The 17,234-nt window shown below is 55.9% G+C and overlaps 1 protein-coding gene across 2 annotated transcripts in view; it reads left to right on the forward strand.

Moving 5' to 3' along the window:
• Window positions 1-16,862, forward strand: part of NPLOC4 (NPL4 homolog, ubiquitin recognition factor) — a 32,204-nt gene extending 15,342 nt beyond the window's left edge. Inside the window, exons 11-17 of one of the 2 annotated variants that reach the window (XM_074159943.1) lie at window positions 325-451; window positions 2,483-2,643; window positions 10,219-10,290; window positions 12,690-12,785; window positions 13,799-13,915; window positions 14,851-14,953; window positions 15,279-16,862. In XM_074159943.1, coding sequence (XP_074016044.1) covers window positions 325-451; window positions 2,483-2,643; window positions 10,219-10,290; window positions 12,690-12,785; window positions 13,799-13,915; window positions 14,851-14,953; window positions 15,279-15,436 — 834 coding nt within the window. In that variant the 3' untranslated portion in view covers window positions 15,437-16,862. Of the gene's footprint in view, window positions 1-324; window positions 472-2,466; window positions 2,644-10,218; window positions 10,291-12,689; window positions 12,786-13,798; window positions 13,916-14,850; window positions 14,954-15,278 lie in introns of both variants that reach the window. The other variant, XM_074159942.1, reaches the window with a different exon arrangement.
• Window positions 16,863-17,234: the final 372 nt, after the last annotated feature.

Raw genomic sequence — 17,234 nt, forward strand, 5'->3', positions numbered from 1 at the left:
CTGACCTTCGCAGCTTCCTGTAAGTCTAAAATCAATGATATCCCTATTTGGAAAATGAAACCCTGTTTAAAAAAAAACAAAACAAAACAAAACAAAGGTGTGTAAAAGTGGGTGGAACTAGGAGCGGGACAGTCCTCGTGGTGAGAGCCAGGCTCGGGGCTGGAGAGCTGACATGTCACATTCTTTCCCCAGTCTCTGCAGCAACGTTCTACGAAAGCGTGTTTTACTGGGGTGTTGGTAGTTTTCTTTGGCTGCAGACCAAGGAAATAGGTCTGGGCTACAGCGCATTGTCCTGTTTTATTGACATCTCTGCTCTTCCCTCAGGACACGTATTATCTCAGTGCAGAAGAGTGCATCACAGCTGGAAACTTTCAGAACCAGCAGCCCAACATCTGTCGCCTTTCTCCAGATGGTCATTTTGGATCCAAGTTTGTCACAGTTGTGGCTACAGGTATAAACTGGCCTCGGCTTGTCCCAGCTCTCTTGGTTACACATGAATTATCTCTTGTTAATAGAAGAAGAATATGCAGCTCTGCCAGAAGAAGTCAGACGTCCTGGTCCCCATCTGTCCTATTTAACGAGGGTTTTGCTTTGCTCTATCAAGTGAAATACTTTTTCATTCTTGGTGCTATCTTCTCCACAATTATTTACCCTGGCCCCTGCAGGAAACTTAACTGAGGCTCAGACCTGGAGCATCCACCTCGCTGATCCAGAAACCGTTTTCTTGCCCGTAGCCGGGGGGGAAAAAAAACATTGCTCCCTTTTCTGTTTCCAGTCTTTAAGCTCCAAATTCTGTTGCCTGAAAGCGGCAGTGCAGAACCGCGGCAATCCGCATCCTGAGAGTTCCTCTGGCTGGTTCAGCATAAAGGAGGGACCTTTATCTCCCTTGTGTCGCTGTCAGGGAAACCCTTACGTAGGATGCTGTGCTCTTCCGGGGGCATGGAAATACATATTTATTTTTGTTTGTTTGTTTGCCTGAATAAAACAGAGGAGCCTGCAAAATGCTTCGGCTTTGTCACCTCTGATTTTAGCCGCTTTTGCAGCAGTTCTGCAGAGGAGCCGTGGAACGGCCTGCGCTGCCCGGGCTGCGAGGGGAGAGGTTGGCGTGTGCTGGGAGAGCTGTGGTGATAGAAGTTCAAGCCGCTGCTCTCCGCGGGATGACACGTGTGTTCGTTTAAAATTTCCCTGGAGCAGATACGCTGGGTTCTGGGTCTATTTAACACAATGAGGAAAAAAAAAAAAAACAACAACCCACGACTTCCAAATAGCATCCAACGTAAAAACTGAAAGTGTGATATTATACTCCCTCCTCTGAGCCCAGGTTTTGTAAGTGTTCCCGGAGCCTTTTTTTTCAGCAAAAATGCTCTCTTTCAGTTAACAGGCCCGTGCAATCAGACAGCTGCCCGCGCATTCCAGACTGCTAAACACATCCATCTTTCATTAAAGATAGATGTGTATCTCACTTGCTCTTTTTTTTTTTTACTTTATTTCTTTTCTTTTTTTTTTTTTTTTTTTAAAAAACAAGGTGTTTTACTGAGAAAACGATGGCTTGCTGCTTTTTTCAGGCCTTCCCTGTGTCTTGGTCTATGTTTAATTTCTAGGAGTGTTTGTTCTGGAGCAGTGAGTGATTGAGGTTAGAGATCAAAGAGTAGAAAACGAATATTTCCTCTTTTCTGTTCCAGATAATTTCATTCTCTTCTGTTAAATCAGCCCATCAGGTTTCTATTTAAACACTTGATTCCTTCCTTTTGTGCCATATAAATATATTTGGATAGTTTGCATCAACTTTGCCTTTAAATCCTCTGCATGGATTAATTCCTATCCTCTCCTGAATTCCTAGGTTTGGAAATAGTAACGTTTTCCTACCATCTGTCTGTATCTTCTCTTTCCAGTTGTATTCTAATGACATATGACCTGATGTTGCTTACATTATCCAAATTAAAGCGCCAAGCATGTGATCTATCCATGAGCCAGGCTCTTAATTTCCACTTTCCATGTCAGATTTCCATCCAGCCATCCATTTCGGGCTGAGAAAACACTTTTTCTTCTTGTGCCTGACAGTACTGGGTGACCAGCCCTGAGTCCTCACGGACTGGAAACGGGCTCATGGGAGCTGTGTGCACCCAGTTTTTGTTTTGAAGGAGAGAAGATACCTGCAGGGTAGGGGGGGGGTGATGCCATCAGGAGCCAGCCGAAAGGGCAGCTTCGCCTCTAAGCTCTTGGTGAAACACTCGTGCTGTCACTCCAGGGGTCTGCCCTCTTAGGCAAGCTGTGAAAATGTGTTTTAATAATTAAATGTAGAGGTTAGAGGGGATTCTTGCCTAGAAGTACTTCCCATTTGGTGGTTTCATCTCGCCATTCTTCGCTCTTCGCAAGACCGTCATGTTTCACGTTGCTCATTGAGTCATTCCTCTCTGGGTTCTGCTGGGCAAATTGCCCTCCTGTGGGATTTTTTTTTTTAACCAGCCTTTTTCTCTTCCAGGTGGTCCCGACAACCAGGTCCACTTCGAGGGCTACCAGGTCTCGAATCAGTGCATGGCGCTGGTCCGGGACGAGTGTTTGCTGCCCTGCCGGGACGCCCCAGAGCTGGGCTACACCAAGGAGTCCAGCAGTGAGCAGTACGTGCCTGATGTCTTCTATAAGGTAAGGGCTGCGTGTCTGTGGGTGCTGGGAGTTACAGAAACGGCTCTGCCGCGTGTCTGGAAACCAGTATGGCCCGCTCAGGAAAGGATGTCTTTGAGGTCTGAACTATTTTCAGTAGTAACCGTTCGCCACATGTCTGCAAAGTAATTGCATAAGCTCCATTTCCCCCTCGTAAACGTGCCGTTATGGCTTCCAGTGCAGCGGTAGCCATTGGCTATCCAGCTTCCAGCCACTGAGATGCTCTGAATTCACCTCCTCTCCCGTATTTATTGGCAGTATTTGCCACGCTTCTCTCTTGATTTTAATCCCCAGCTGAGGATGGGGGTAGTGGTAGATAGTAAATTATCCATGAGCCAGCAATGTGCCCTTGTCGCCAAGAGGGCCAACGGAATCTTGGGCTGCGTAGGGAAGAGTGTGGCCAGTAGGTCAAAGGAGGTCATTCTCCCCCTCCAGTCTGCCCTGGTGAGGCCACAACTGGGATACTGCGTGCAGTTCTGGGCTCCCCAGTTCAAGAGAGACAGGGAACTACTAGAGAGAGTCCAGTGTAGGGCAACAAAGATGATGGAGGGATTGGAGCATCTCCCTTACGAGGAAAGGCTGAGAGAGCTGGGACTCTTTAGCCTGGAGAAGAGAAGGCTGAGGGGAGACCTTATTAATGCTTATAAGTATCTAACGGGCGGTTTGAGGGAGGATGGACCCAGACTCTTTTCAGTGGTTCCCAGTGACAGGACGAGGGGCAACGGGCACAAGCTGGAACATGGGAAGTTCCATTCAAATACGAGGAGAAACTTCTTTCGGGTGAGGGTGCCAGAGCCCTGGAACAGGCTGCCCAGGGGGGTTGTGGAGTCCCTTTCTCTGGAGATCTTCAAGACCCACCTGGATGCAGTCCTGAGTGATGTGCTCTGGGCAACCCTGCTTTAGCAGGGGAGTTGGACTAGATGATCTCTAGAGGTCCCTTCCAACTCTGACAATTCCTTGAGTTCAGGCTCCTCTGCTGCACGGCTGTACGATGGGTGCGAGCAGTGGGTTCCTTCTTCCGTGGCCAGGGATTCATTTGTGTACGACGTGCTTATGGGCAGCAACCAGGCAGCAGATGGAACAAACCCCAGCGTAGTTCATGGAGCAAGAGGAGAGACAGCCCTCTGCGTGCTTCCCTGCAAGAAAAGGAAGGTGGAAGGTGGAAGCCGGGGCAGGGCTGGGGCACGCTCCTGGCTTTACTTTTTGGTGCTGGGGTTGCTGCCTGTGCCCAGGTCCCGTTCTCGGGTTGGACAGCAAATACCAAAAACTGGTCCTGAGGAGCAGCAAGGGGTATGTGCATCCAGAGCAGATCCAAAATACTCTTATTTGAAGTATCATGCAAGAGCGCTGCTGGTAACCCGTCTGCGGCAGGTTCCGGTACAGCTTTAGTGATGAATGGACTGTCGTTATTCCCTCGACAGTTGTTTCTGGAGATTTTCAGCCCCCCTGCATCAGCCCCCCTATATTAGAAACTGGGGGACAGGATCTCTGCGGAGGCTAATAGCGCTGCTTCTCAAACCTGTGTACCTTGGTGCCCCGTGAGCCAAGGACAGAGGAATTAATTAATGGCGCCGCTTGCCAACTAATTAGCCATCCATCACCCAAGTTAGTTATCTCATTCTGGTCTGGGTCTGACACTCACAGCCCGCTCGGCCAGCACCGCTCCTGCTGCCTGTGTTAAAGCTGTCCATTAAGGAGCGTAGGAGAAGCAAAGCCACCTTCGTTTGGGACGACTTGTGTCAAAATTGTGTCAAAATACTCTTTTATGCCCTGAACCCAAGACCGGGACGTGCTGGCCTGGCTTGATCAGCCTGTGGGACTCCAGCTTCCCCTTCCATCCCTTCAGCCTGAACTCCTGCCTTGTCTTGATGCCACCTGAAGGCGAGGAACACCTCGTGGCTAAATTCAGTGCTGGAGAGGAAAGGTGGATGGAAATCCGTGCTTTTTTCCCTAAGCAGGCAGACAGCTCGCTCTCGGGAGCTGATAATCCAGGTCCGACTGAGATACAGCGGAGCTCGATTGTGCAAGGGTTGGCCCCGAACGCGAGGATGAGCTCATCTCCTGGCGTGCCACGGTCCTGCTCCAGAGGAGCCCGTGCTGTGCCGCAGTCGGGGTGCAGCCTCGCAGGAGGTCCCCGTAGGTCTGTGTCCCACATGTGGGCCACCCGGGGTGGCTGAGAGTCGCAGGAAGCCGGTGGGTGTTCCCAGAAGGTCTTCACTCCCCTTCGTAATCTGAAGCTGGGAGATAAACAAAACGCTAACGGATGGTTCCAGCCTCCCGTGGAAATTTCCATCAACCACTGATTCACTGGGTCGGGCTGCAGCTTATTTCATATGTTTTATAACTTCTACCCGTAATTGCCTTTTTCATGGTGTGCTCAAGGAAGGCTTGAGGACTGCTCTGGCGGGTGTAATTGTCCTTCAGCCTCAAACGTGTTTGGCTGTCGGATCCCTTCGTTTTTTTGGAATGTTCTTAAATCAATGGAAAGCTTAGTCACTGCCGGCTCTGAAAACCTTCGGGGTCTCATTAAATGTGCGAGGCTTGAGGTCAGAGACACTACCTCATAGTTACTGGGTTGGTGACAACAATGGTGTCAAAGCCTTGGTTCAATGCAGGATGAGGAGTCCAGCGCTTGGGCTGGCGGCAGATGGCGGCTGCTTCGGGGTCCAGCGTCCTGCTCCCTCTTTTCTCCCCAAAACTGCAGGAGCCACGCAGCTTTCTCCCCAGTCCTTGACGTGGGGGTTCCCCTCTGTGCTGCCCGCCCCCTCCCCCCCAGCTAACTTTGGGCAGAAAGCTGTGCTTTTGAGTAGTTGCTGCGTTTTGTCTCGGACTGAGAAGTTATGGCTGGTAGAGAGAAAAATCCTTATATTTTTTTTCTGTGTAATATGCAAGTGTTCATTTGAAAAGCCCTTTAGGATGAAAGGAGCTCTACAAATTTATTCTAATTGGACGAGGACCAGAAAGGCCGGTGTTTGTGTAGTGTGGATGTATTTATAGAACAGCTAGGCATCCAGATGCAAGGCAGAATCCCTTGGAACTCTCCTATCTGTCTGCAGCAGGGTAAGGCAGCAGATTTACCTTCGGCTCTGCGAGTAGGGGAAGGTGCTGCCGTTCATGTCTCCAGCGAAGCGTAACCAACAACTGCACTTCAGTCACGGTGTTCAGAGAGGGAGTCTCATACCTCCGCTCACAGCCGGCGCTGTTATTCCAGGGGTGGCTGTTGGGAAATGCAGCCGGATGGGTAATTCCACAGGCCAGGAGGGCTGTGAGGAACCGCACTGCAGCCTCGGGGACTTTACCGCAGCGAGGAGGTGCTGGGAAAGAGAGGAACAGCCTTTTTTGGTCAGCAAACCCTTTTTTCCATGGTTTGCACCACGTTTGGTGTTGGTGGGGTCGGAGCAGGGGCCACTAAGTCCCCTGGGGCTGCAGCTGGTCCTGCCTGAGCGTGACTCACCTCCATGGTGCGTTACAGATGCGCTTTTCTTCCATGGAAATAGGAAAACTGATGGCACTGGCGTTGTCCGGCCTCAGGAGGTTGAGGCGTTTTTCCTCAGCCTCCAGCCTTGTGATTTCTGTATTTCTTTACCATTCTCTTTATGTTGGCCACTAGCCCTGCGGCTTAGAGGAACCACCCCAGTGGAATTGGCAGTGCGCGCTTTCTACACGCGGCCATTGCTTTCCTGGCCTGGGAAGGTTGGACTTCTGCTCTAGCGTGAAAGTCAAGGGCTTTAGGGACCGTGAGTACAAGTTGCTTTCCTCTGAGGTGCCTTTCCAGGTAAAATTAGCCAGGAAGGAAGAAAACATCCCCCTTCGCCTCCCGGGTTGTCTGCGGAGCGTCACGGCTCAGCGCCGTTTCCAGTTTGAACGTTGCCCAACCAGCACATGCTTCTTGGCGAGTTGAGTGCGACGAAACTCATGAAGGAGTAGCTCTTGTCAAAACACAGGCGACCAAATTGGGGTAAATGCTCGCTTTGTGAGCAAAGATAATGATGTTGCAACGGCCGCTTCACCCCGTTTCTCAGCCGGGTGAGGGGGAGCCCAGCTGGGTGTTACATCTGGACATTCTCCATTCCCTGCCTTCTGTCCTCAAGCAGTTGCCTCCTTCATCCATCTGGCTCTAGAAAATACCCGTGTTGATTTTGATTTCGCTAAGAATGTACCTTCCAAACCGTAGGTTGATTTATTCAGAGGTGAAGTTGCTTGCAGGTGCCCCAGCCGGTTGCGATCCCTCCCAGTGGGCTCCTGCCCCCCGTGCTTTGGGCTCCTGTCCCCCGTATCTCCCGTGTCCCCCTGCTCCCAGCTCCCTGCGGTTGGTCTTCTGAGCCCAGTGCCCTGGCGTTGCCTACCTACTCCCCACAGACCCATCTGCTCTGGCTTCATGGGCATCTCAACCCCCCAGCTGCCGGGGGAAAGAGATTACCGTGTTTTACAGGCCCTTTGAAACACGTGAATAATTGAATTTGGGGACTGGGTGGCTTGGTCTCTTATCACAGGTATTTGTCTCCGCTCAGTACAAACACGAAGATGTCATCCTTGCCATGAACTGTGTTTTACAGCTGCCTTAATATTCCCCCGAGTTTCTGTGGGACGGTGTAAGATGAAAGCCCTTCGCAATGGCACCGGTGCTGTGAAAGAGCCCTTTGTCCCCGTTGAATCCTTCGCGTGTTTTGTGCATTTACAGCAGCCGGGATGCTGCCGGGGCCTCGGCTTGTCAGCTGCTGAGTGTGGCCCTGGGGGAGCCCCGTGATTCGAGCCTCTGAGCCAGGCTGTCCCCGGTGTCACATGTGTCGCTTCCTCCCCTTCTCTCTGAAATCTTTTTCTCGGGAAAAACCCGGTGGGGAGGCTGCAGGGGCGGGGGGAGTTTGCACCAGCAGCGAAGGACTTCCCCTGCCTGGCTTCCTACCAAGGGTTTCGCCTTGGACTGGAAAAGCCGCCTTAGCCTTAAATGTCCCAGCTGCTCTGGGGAGGAGGATGCTTGATTAGCTCCTGAGGAGTCTCCGGAGAAGGGTTTCAACTCTCACTGACCTATCGCTCTTGGAAAAGTCACTTCGGTTCTGCGCGTCGGCCGCTCTGTCCGTGCGAGGGGGCAGGACCGCCCGGCAAAGCTCCTGGAATTCGGCAGAGGGAAGAGCGAGACCGGGCTTTATTAACACACAGAAAGGACAGAGAAGACACACTCTCAGCTCCACGGTGAGAGCGAACCCATGGGGAAGGCTGACGGCGTGGGATGCTGAGGGCTGTCCAGCCCTGGGACGTGGACCAGGAGTGTCCCTCCTGGCTGGCAGCCACCCGGGCTGCTCCCCTCGCCCTCGGATGGAAATCCCGAAGCCACCCAGAAGCTTTTCCCGTCCCTGCGACACGCTCTCTCCCATCCTTTTCCCTGCTCGACCTCCTCCGTTTGCCTCCCAACAGCGGGTCCGAAAGGCTCTAGTTGGGTCCGAAAGGCTCTAATCGCAGCCCCTGATGCAATCTCCAGTTTGTCTTGGGGATGATTCATTGTCCAAATCCTCCAGGCCTCGATGCTTGATGTTTGTCCAGCAGCCAAATACTTGCACCCTCGTTAACCCCTTCCTGGCCCCCCCTCCTGCCTTTGGGGGTCTCGGGCTCCGGGGCTGCAGCAATAATGTGCCGAGAGGCGCTGCCGGAGCCCCGGCCGCTGCCAAGTTCAGGATGAAGATGTTTTTCTCCCGGTTTGACGTTTGTTAAGGCCTTTAAAACGTAATTGCCCAATAAAATGGTGCGAGGGGGTTGGAGAAGAGTGCTGGGGCGGGGGGGGGGGGCGCTTTTCTCTCTGGGGGGAGCAGGGTCGGGACGTGTCCTCGACTCACGGGGAGCGAGGTTCCAGTTTGGTACTAACAGCCTCGTGCATGTCTTGAAGGCCTCGGCAGCATGACATTAAAAAGAAGGCATTTAACGTGGAAATCCCCAGAGGCGGAGATTAAAGCGAACAGGTGCTGGAAAAATGTTTCTGCATATTAGAACTTAATTAGATTTGAAAATGAATTCCAGATGGGCTAATTATGCGTGAGTTGTTGCAGGTTCGTTCTTGCAGGGGCAGGATTGCATCGGGGAAGCCGATTCGGTTTGATTGGATTTGATTCCTGACTCCGGCGGTATCGCCGAGATCTAGAAGCAGGTTTAGCTTTCAGGGCCTGTGATCTCCCTGAAAAGGCTCCGCGTCTCCTCCTGCTCCTGTCAGAGCCAGAGAGATCTGAGGCCACGAGCCACCAGGCTCGTTGCTGAAATAACCACAGGGCCAACAACCTGTCATGTTCAAGGAGGAAAGATCCTTATCGGAATAGCTTTTAAAAGGCGCTTCAAAGACTGGAAGGTAGATGGTTTTTTATTTTTTTTTTATTTTTTTGTACAAAGGGCAGGGTTCCCGGGGCCGGGGGATGCTTGGGGAGGGGGCTGTGCCCGCAGGGGGAGCAGCGTGCCGCAGCCTGCCGGGGCGCTGGCCGGCTGGCTGTGCCGGGCGAGAGGAGCGTGAGAGCGGGCTGCTGCCTGCCACGCCGCATATTTCTGCTGTGTAAATACTAGCGTAACCGAGAAATGCTGATAAGCAGGGGAGTGGCATGCTCCGGGGGGAGAAAACAGGGCTGGGGAGAGGAGGGTGTCAGCCCTGGGCACCTCAATCCCTGCTCCGTCCCAGGGATGCCGCTCACCACCCCGCAGGGGGGGGGGGTCGTGGCCACTCGATGAGCTCCCCCAAAGCCGTCAGGGTGACGTGGTGACGGCTCGGCTCCGGGTCCGCCTCCAGCCACTGGGACTTCTGTGAGCTCAGTAAATGTAAACTTTAATGGAAGGTCCCCGATTGGAAATTATGGGCGTATGATTTATATGGGGCTCAATGAATGATTTATAACATGTTAAGTGATGATTTAGGTAGAAAATACAACCCCCTCTTACAGAATCTTTAATGAAAAGTGTCAGTTCTCATGAATTTATTTCTGAAGCTGTGTTTGAACTCGGCATGTTTGACATAAATCACATCTAATTGTCATTTTATGATTAATGAACATATGCTGGCCATTTTTCTCCATAATTAAACTTTATGTTCAATTCGTCTGGCAAAGCAAAACAAGTTTACGCGTTGTGATGTGCTGGCTCTTCAGGTCTAGTGTATGAGAAAGTGCCTGGATTTCCAATTCCCAAGCCAGAGCTGGATGAGAGACTCGTGGCTGGTTTTGCAGAAAGTCAGGTTTGCCTTGGCTGGGGAAGCAAATGTGGCCCCGTCCCTCCTTTTTTAGACAAAACTGCTCCTTAAATGGCATTTACGCTGCTTAGATAATGCCGGGCAGCTCCGGCGGTGATGACTGAGGCAAATAAGACCGAGGTGGCTTGTGACCACGTGGAAAGAGAGATCCTGGTGTATGGAGAGGGCGTGGGGCAGCTTGGCAGCACCTGGCCACGTACCAGCAGGTTCTTTTCTCTGCCCTTAGAGATCTGCCGGAGCCGAGGATCCCTGGGCTCCTGCCCGGGTGTCTCCGGGGCAGGATCCCGTAGGGCTTCGCTCTGTTTCCACACTGAATAATAACAACATTCTTCTTCTTTCAGGACATAGATAAGTTTGGCAACGAGATCACACAGCTGGCTCGCCCGCTCCCGGTTGAGTACCTAATCATAGACGTAAGTATTCCTTGCACTTGTCTGCGGGAGGTGGTCAGGGCGGAGTGAGGTTCTTCACTCACCTCTGAAATTCCTGTTGGAGGTGATTCATAGGGCAGATTTTCTTTCCTTCTCCTCCCTCTGTTGCCAGGCATTTCTAGTGCAGAGGTTGGTGTAGCTCTGAGGTAACTGAAGTGCTCCTGGAGAAGCTCAGTGTGAGCTGGCAATGCGCACTGGCAGCCCAGAAAGCCCCCCACAGCCTGGGCTACATCCCCAGCAGCGTGGCCAGGAGGGTGAGGGGGGGGGTGGATTCTGCCCCTCTGCTCCGCTCTGGGGAGACACCACCCCCCCCAGTGCTGCCTCCAGTTCTGGGTGTCCCCAACATCAGAAGGACCTGTTGGAGCGGGGCCAGAGGAGGCCCCGGAGATGCTGGGAGGGCTGGAGCCCCTCTGCTGCGAGGACAGGCTGAGAGAGTTGGGGGGGTTCAGCCTGGAGAAGAGAAGGCTCCGGGGAGACCTCAGAGCCCCTTCCAGTCCCTAAAGGGGCTCCAGGAAAGCTGGGGAGGGACTCTTGATCAGGGAGGGGAGCCATAGGATGAGGGAGAAGGGTTTTAAACTGGAAGAGGGGAGATTGAGATGAGATCTCGGGAAGAAATTCTCTGCTGTGAGGGTGGTGAGAGCCTGGCCCAGGTTGCCCAGAGAAGCTGTGGCTGCCCCATCCCTGGAGGGGTTCAAGGCCAGGTTGGAGGGGGCTTGGAGCAACCTGGTCTGGTGGGAGGTGTCCCTGCCCAGGGCAGGGGGTGGCACTGGATGGTCTTTAAGGTCCCTTCCAACCTGAACCATTCTGTGACTCTGTTCTGTGACTCTGTGATTGCCCTGGTGCCAGGGAACACACTGGGAAAGCGCTGCCTGTGCCTTATCGTGGCTCCGCGCTGGCACGTGGCCACGCAGCAGGGGAAGCCTCCAGCCCCACAGATACATGTGCCGGGCACTACTTCACGGGGAGCTAATTAGGGAGCTCCAGTTGTCTGTCTCTTAGCAGCGATTAAGAATCCAGCTCCTTTTAGTGACTCAGCAGCCCAGGTTGGTTGCACAGAAATGCCTTTTCTGGGGGGAGGGAGCTGAGGCTGCAGCTTGGCCGGAGCAGGGTTGTTCCTGCCCCTGAGCGAGCGCTGCCAGGCACCGGGGCACGGCTCTGCCCTTTGGCTCGAAAGGAAACTATTACGGGGTGGAAGGCAGGAAAGCAAATAATTCAGATGACAGATGATATTGCTGGAGTTAGAGGTGGTGCCAATAACGATTAAATCCATCCCGGAGCAACTGGGGCTGGTCCAGCTGCCCCTGGCACGGGCTGGCAACCGGTAGGCTTCCCCTGGCTCGTCCTTCCTCCCCGTTTTCTGTCTGCTGTGTGTATTCCTTATCAGAACGGCACCCCCGGCTGTCGATGGGACGTGTGACACGCACAGAGGAATGTCCTGTCGGGAACAACGGGGCCGTTGTGCGGGGCCCTCGGCCGCCCCGTGCCAGTCAGCAGCGCTGCAGCATATTTATTACTCCAGGAGTAAATGCTTGTGCTTCTGGGCTACCTGGGGTGTAATTAAGAGGAAAACAGATTGATGGAACATGCATTTGGGAGCAGTCTGGATGGAAAGCTGCATTTCTGAAAAATTGTGTTTTGTCTCCTAAAAAAAAAAAAAAAAAAAAAAAAAAAAGGCTTTATTCCAGTTAATGCTGTCCTGGCAGGTATTTCTGCATCTCTCCTCACAAAGGGCCTCGCCGACAGGTCCCAGCAGTCAGTAACTGACACCAAAGCTTTCAAGCCCCCAGAATCTGGACTGGTTTAAATGTCAGGAGCTGGCCCAAACACCGGCTGGTGAGCTCGGTACCGTGCGTGCGATGCCGCATTGCCCCGTTCCCTGTCCCTTTGGCACTGGGTGCGGGGAGGAGGCAGGGTGAGGGCACCCAGAGCGTGGGGTGACTCCCTTCGATGAAGTGTAAAGGGGGTTTCTTGGCACCCGTTCCAGCCCCCAACAGAGTGGCACGGTCCCCGGGCTACACTGTGGCCAGGCATGGCGGTCACACTCTCCCCTGTCCCCTCCCTGGCGTTAAGGTGGCCCCCCCAGCAGCAGATCCCTGGCACGGGACCAAGCTCAGGACATCTCCCTCCAGCTTCATTAGAAACGATTGCCAGGAGCGAAGGGGTGTGTTGATTGGAATATTGCTTTAAATGTGCCAATTGGATATAATATCGCTTTAACCGTTACAAGCCATCCGAAGATCCCCGCTGTATTTCCTTGCTCTCTTCCTGGCAGAGCTCTGACGTGCCTGTGGCTGCTCTCGGCCATCGGGAACCTTCTTCCCGTACCCCACTTGTTTTTTCCCCGCTGTCAGTGTTCTGATGGTCTTTTCTTGGATTTTTAGATTACTACAACTTTCCCCAAGGATCCGGTCTACACGTTTTCTATTTCTCAAAACCCATTCCCCATCGAGAACCGCGATGTGCTGGGAGAAACTCAGGTGAGGAGCGATTTGTACCAAAGCTGCTTTTAATACAGACGTGTCGCCCGTCTCCCTCGCACTTACTAATATCTGCCACGGGACGGCTGCAGTTTTGCCCTTAAATCACCCCTTCCTGGTTCAGTCCAGTCCCTTCCTGCTTGGAGCAGCGTCTGCGTGTCGATGGGCCACTGCACGCCCTGCTCCCTGGCGCTGGAGACCGAGGTGCCTCGTCTGTGCCAGGGCTGGCACCTCCCAGACAGCACCAAAGAGGTTGGTGGGCTCCAGCCCCACGGTGACAGCACGGGACCCCCTTCACCCTGCAGACGGGAGCGGGACAAGGGTGGTTGTTTCAGCTCTGAGAGCACTGACTTCTCTTCCTGCAGCGATTTTAAAAACATAGAGAACTTTTACTGCTTGAGGCCCGTAGCGTTGAGCGGAGGCAGCTGCTGGACGGCTCGGGGCTCCTGCTGGGTGTTGCCAGCGCACAGAAGGCTCGAGTTGCTTTAGAACAGCAACAGCTCATCTCACTATGGAGACTGAGCCAAGGATGTCAAAGGCTTCCTCCAGGAGTCACCACCAGAGAAGGATCGCTGCCCGTTGTGGCCCTGTCACAGAGCAGGAGAGGTCGGCTGTTTGGTGACAGCTTTGGTCCTCGCTTCTGAGGATGCCCTGGGTTCAAGAGCAGAGAAAAAGAGGGAGCTGTGAGAAAAGGGGCTGCTTTGTCCTCATCTGTCCCTTTTTCTTAGGGACCTGGCTTTGAGCTGAGCTGACTCAGCATCTCCTGGGTCTGGGGTCAGCTCTGTGTGCTGGGGTTGTTCAGGGGCTCAGACAGGGGAGCTGGTGTGGGCCCAAAGATCCTTTCCTCTGGAATTTGTTAGCTGCAGCTCAGTCACCCAGCCTGGGATCTGGTTTTGGGAGTCTCAAGAGAGACAGGAATGTTATAATGTCTGTTGGTGGATGTGAATAGGAAAATGAAGTTACCACGGGAGAGGAAGTGACTTCTCTTTATTTCTTTTCCTCCCTCTCTGTAGGACTTCCACAGCTTGGCCACGTACTTGTCCCAAAATACTTCCTCCGTTTTCCTAGACATCATTTCCGATTTCCATCTGCTCCTCTTCCTGGTCACGAACGAGGTCATGCCTCTGCGGGTACGTAATGAGGAGGAAAGGGTCACATCAGCGTCACTGTCCCCATGGCCCTGAGCTTCTCCAGCGTGTCGCATAGTGGAGGTGACCGACCCAGCCTGCCACCTCCAGCACATCCCAACGCTGCTTCTTCCAGGCTGAGCTGTTGGTAAAAGGTTTAAACAGTGAAACCAAAGCCCCCGAGTAGCCCAAGGGCTCCCGACACCCTGCTGGGAGCCGGGGGGGGGCGGCAGTCGTTAGCCCGGTCACAGACCGGACTTGGCTGCGGCTCCAAGAGCTTGAAAACATTTTTTTTTAAAAAAAAACTACCTCAGAATCAGAAATTCCTGTCGTAACGATAACGAGATCAGAGCCCCCAAATCTCAACGAGGCCAACGACTTCCTGGCCGTGCAGCTCTGCCTCTTTTGGCCACGCACGGGGGGGAGGTGTGGGGGGGTTGGCGGCCACCCAGCCCCCTGGTTCACATCTGCGCCGCCGGACCCTTGGCGGTGGGAGCAGGACGCCAGCGAAACGGGCCATGTGTTTGCCAGAGGCTCGGAGGGCGCTGAGGACGGCGCATGTGCGGGGCTGACCCTGGGCGGCTGGAGATCGGGCCGGGGCTGCCTGCGGGGATGGGGATGGGGACGGGCTCCGGGACGGTGGGTTTAAACCGCCGGGGAGCACAGCGGGTGGCTGGTAACTCCTCCACGCAAGGGAAAGGGAAGCATTTGGGTTTTAGATCTCTCTCTGAATGCTGGGGGGAGCAAAAGGGATAAACCCCATCTTGCTCCCTGTCTGCGAACATCAGTGGGACGACGCGAAGGGGCAGCAGTTCGGACTCGCGACTCTTGCTTTGCTGCGGCTGGTGGAGGAGGGCAGGGAGGCACGTCCTGGTCACAGCTCCAGCCGAGGCCCCAGAGCAGTGCCCAGCGCTGATTCCTCTCTTAACGGCTTTCAGGATAGCATCAGCTTGTTGCTGGAAGCTGTGAGGACCAAGAATGAGGAGCTTGCACAGACCTGGAAGAAATCAGAGCAGTGGGCCACCATTGAGCAGCTCTGCAGTAAGAAAGGGGGTCCCTCTGGGAGGGGGTCCTTTGTCCCTCGTCCCTCGGGCCGGGGCTGTGCCACTGCTCTCAAGCCCCCGCGGAGGCTTGGGTGGGAGGAAAGCGGTTCCTTGGTCCCAAGCAGTCACCGCTGTGGGGAGTGGGGCTGGGGGGCTGCAAGGGTGGGATCCACAGGGTGCCAGCCTTGGGGGGGGTGAGGGCAGTATCTCAGCAGGGACACACCCCCCCCCGCCTGGGTTGGGACGGGAAACTCGCTCTGGGTTTAGGACCTGCCTGTTCCCCGCGCTCTCCCTCTGCTCTGACCCAGCTCTTCCCCTCGCAGGCACAGTCGGTGTCCAGATCTCAGGACTACAGGAGTACGGTGCCATGGGGGGCTCGACGCACGCCGTCTCGGCGGCCATGTGGGCCTGCCAGCACTGCACCTTCATGAACCAGCCGGGCACGGACCACTGCGAGATGTGCAGCCTGCCCCGGACCTAGCCACGCCGGCAGAGCAAATACAGAGCAAACCCTCGAGCAGCAGGAGTGGTGCTTGTCCCTTCCCCGTCCTCCCTTCTGCTTTCCCCCCATCAGCCCCCCCGGGGTGCGGAGCCGAGCAGAGGGTGGCTCCAGCCCTCCCCAGTTACTCCTCGCTCCCTTTTAGGGGCAGCCCCGTAGTCGCAGCAGGAGCCGGTGGCCCCGGCTTTATCTTGATGCTGGCCCCCAGCCCGGGAAACCAACGCTTAACCTCAGCCTTCACCCCCCGGTACCCCCCGCTGCTGTCCTGGGCGAGCGCTGGGGAGTCGGGGGGGCTGTGGCCAGCCAGGCTCCCTCCCTCCTTGCCCGCTTGCCTGCCCAAAGCAGCCTCCTGGCATAGCAGAGGTGAGGGGGAGGCTTTGGCACCCCCCTGCCCACAGCTTTGCTCCCCTTTCCCTGCCCGCCTGGGTGGCTGCCGCCAGCCTCGGCTGCCCGGGTGCCGACAGCTTTGGCTCTAAATGGCCCGGGCAGGGCAAGCAGACGCCCGTTAACGGCGCTGGGCCAGACGGCGGCTCCCCCAGGCTGAGCCCCGTGCGCTGGCATCGCTCCCGGAGCAGGACCGGCCCCCCCCCACCTTGGCAACGGGCGAGGGGCGGGCATGTGCCAGCGCTGATCTTGGCACCGCTCCCGCGGCACACACGGCGCCGAGCCGCGCTCGCTGCCTCTCCCTCCCGCGGCAGAGACGCCGCTTCGGCACCCGGCTGCTGGCTGGGCGCACCGGGGGGGCTGCCAGAGCGGTGTGTCCCCCCCACCATGTGCTGTGTCACCACACAGAGGGGGGTTTGGCACTCACCCTGTGCCTGCATCCCCCCGGGCGCAGCGCCGGAGCTGGGGGTCGCGCTGTGCTCTTGCCGCTCTCTCCCCTCCGTTAGACCCCAGCGGGGGGCGGGGGGGGGCTGCCCCACACCAGGCTGCAGGGGAGGGGGCAGGCTGATGCCCGTGGTGTCCTGGGGGGCTCAGTCCTCCTCTCGCAGGGCCTCTGACCCCCTGCCCCGGTGCTGTGGGTTTGGGCCTTCGTTAAATCCCCCAGGGCACCGGTTCCATCACTGCCCCGTGGCCCCCTCGTAGGAGGGGGCGTACAGGACAGCGTTGTCCCCCCTGTCCGCAGCCGGCCAGCGTGGCAGGGACCCTCTGTGTGCCTCACAGGGTGGGCAGCATGGTAGGGACCCCCGTGCCCCACGGCATCCCCTGCCTGGGCTCTGCCGAAGGCTTTGTCCCGCCGGCGTGGCCACCCGGCCCTGCTGTGGGGCTTGCGGGCTGCGGTTTGCTTCCCCCCCCCCCCCCTCCCCCCGGGGTTTGTTGGTGTTTGGGGTGGCAGTGGTGTGCGGTGCCGGGACCGGAGTGACCCAGGCGCAGGGTCTAGCGAGTAACGTTGAATAAAAAGCACCTGAAAACGAGAGCGCCGTGTCTCCCGCCCTCTGTTCCCCGCGCTGTTCCCCCGGGGGGGGGGGGGGGGGACGGGGACGGACGCTGCGCCCCATCCCTGGCTGCTGTGGGCTGCCCTGGCCGTGGCTCGGCGGCGGCCGAGCGGTCTGTTTGCGATCAGAGCGGCCTGCGGCCGGGCCCCGCGCCAGAGCAGCGCCTTGAAAAGGGAAGGCAGGGAGCCGCACGGAGCCAGAGCCGGGGGAGCCGAGCCCGGCCAGCGGCCACCTCCTCCTCCTCCTCCTCCTCCTCCTCGTCCGCCTGCCCGGGGACCCCAGCGCAGGTAGGAGGCCCAGATGGCTCCGGGTGCCACGTGCCCGGCCCTCGGGGACACGACGGC

Source organism: Numenius arquata, chromosome 17 (assembly GCF_964106895.1).
Source record: "Numenius arquata chromosome 17, bNumArq3.hap1.1, whole genome shotgun sequence".
Classification (NCBI taxonomy): Eukaryota; Metazoa; Chordata; class Aves; order Charadriiformes; family Scolopacidae; genus Numenius; species Numenius arquata.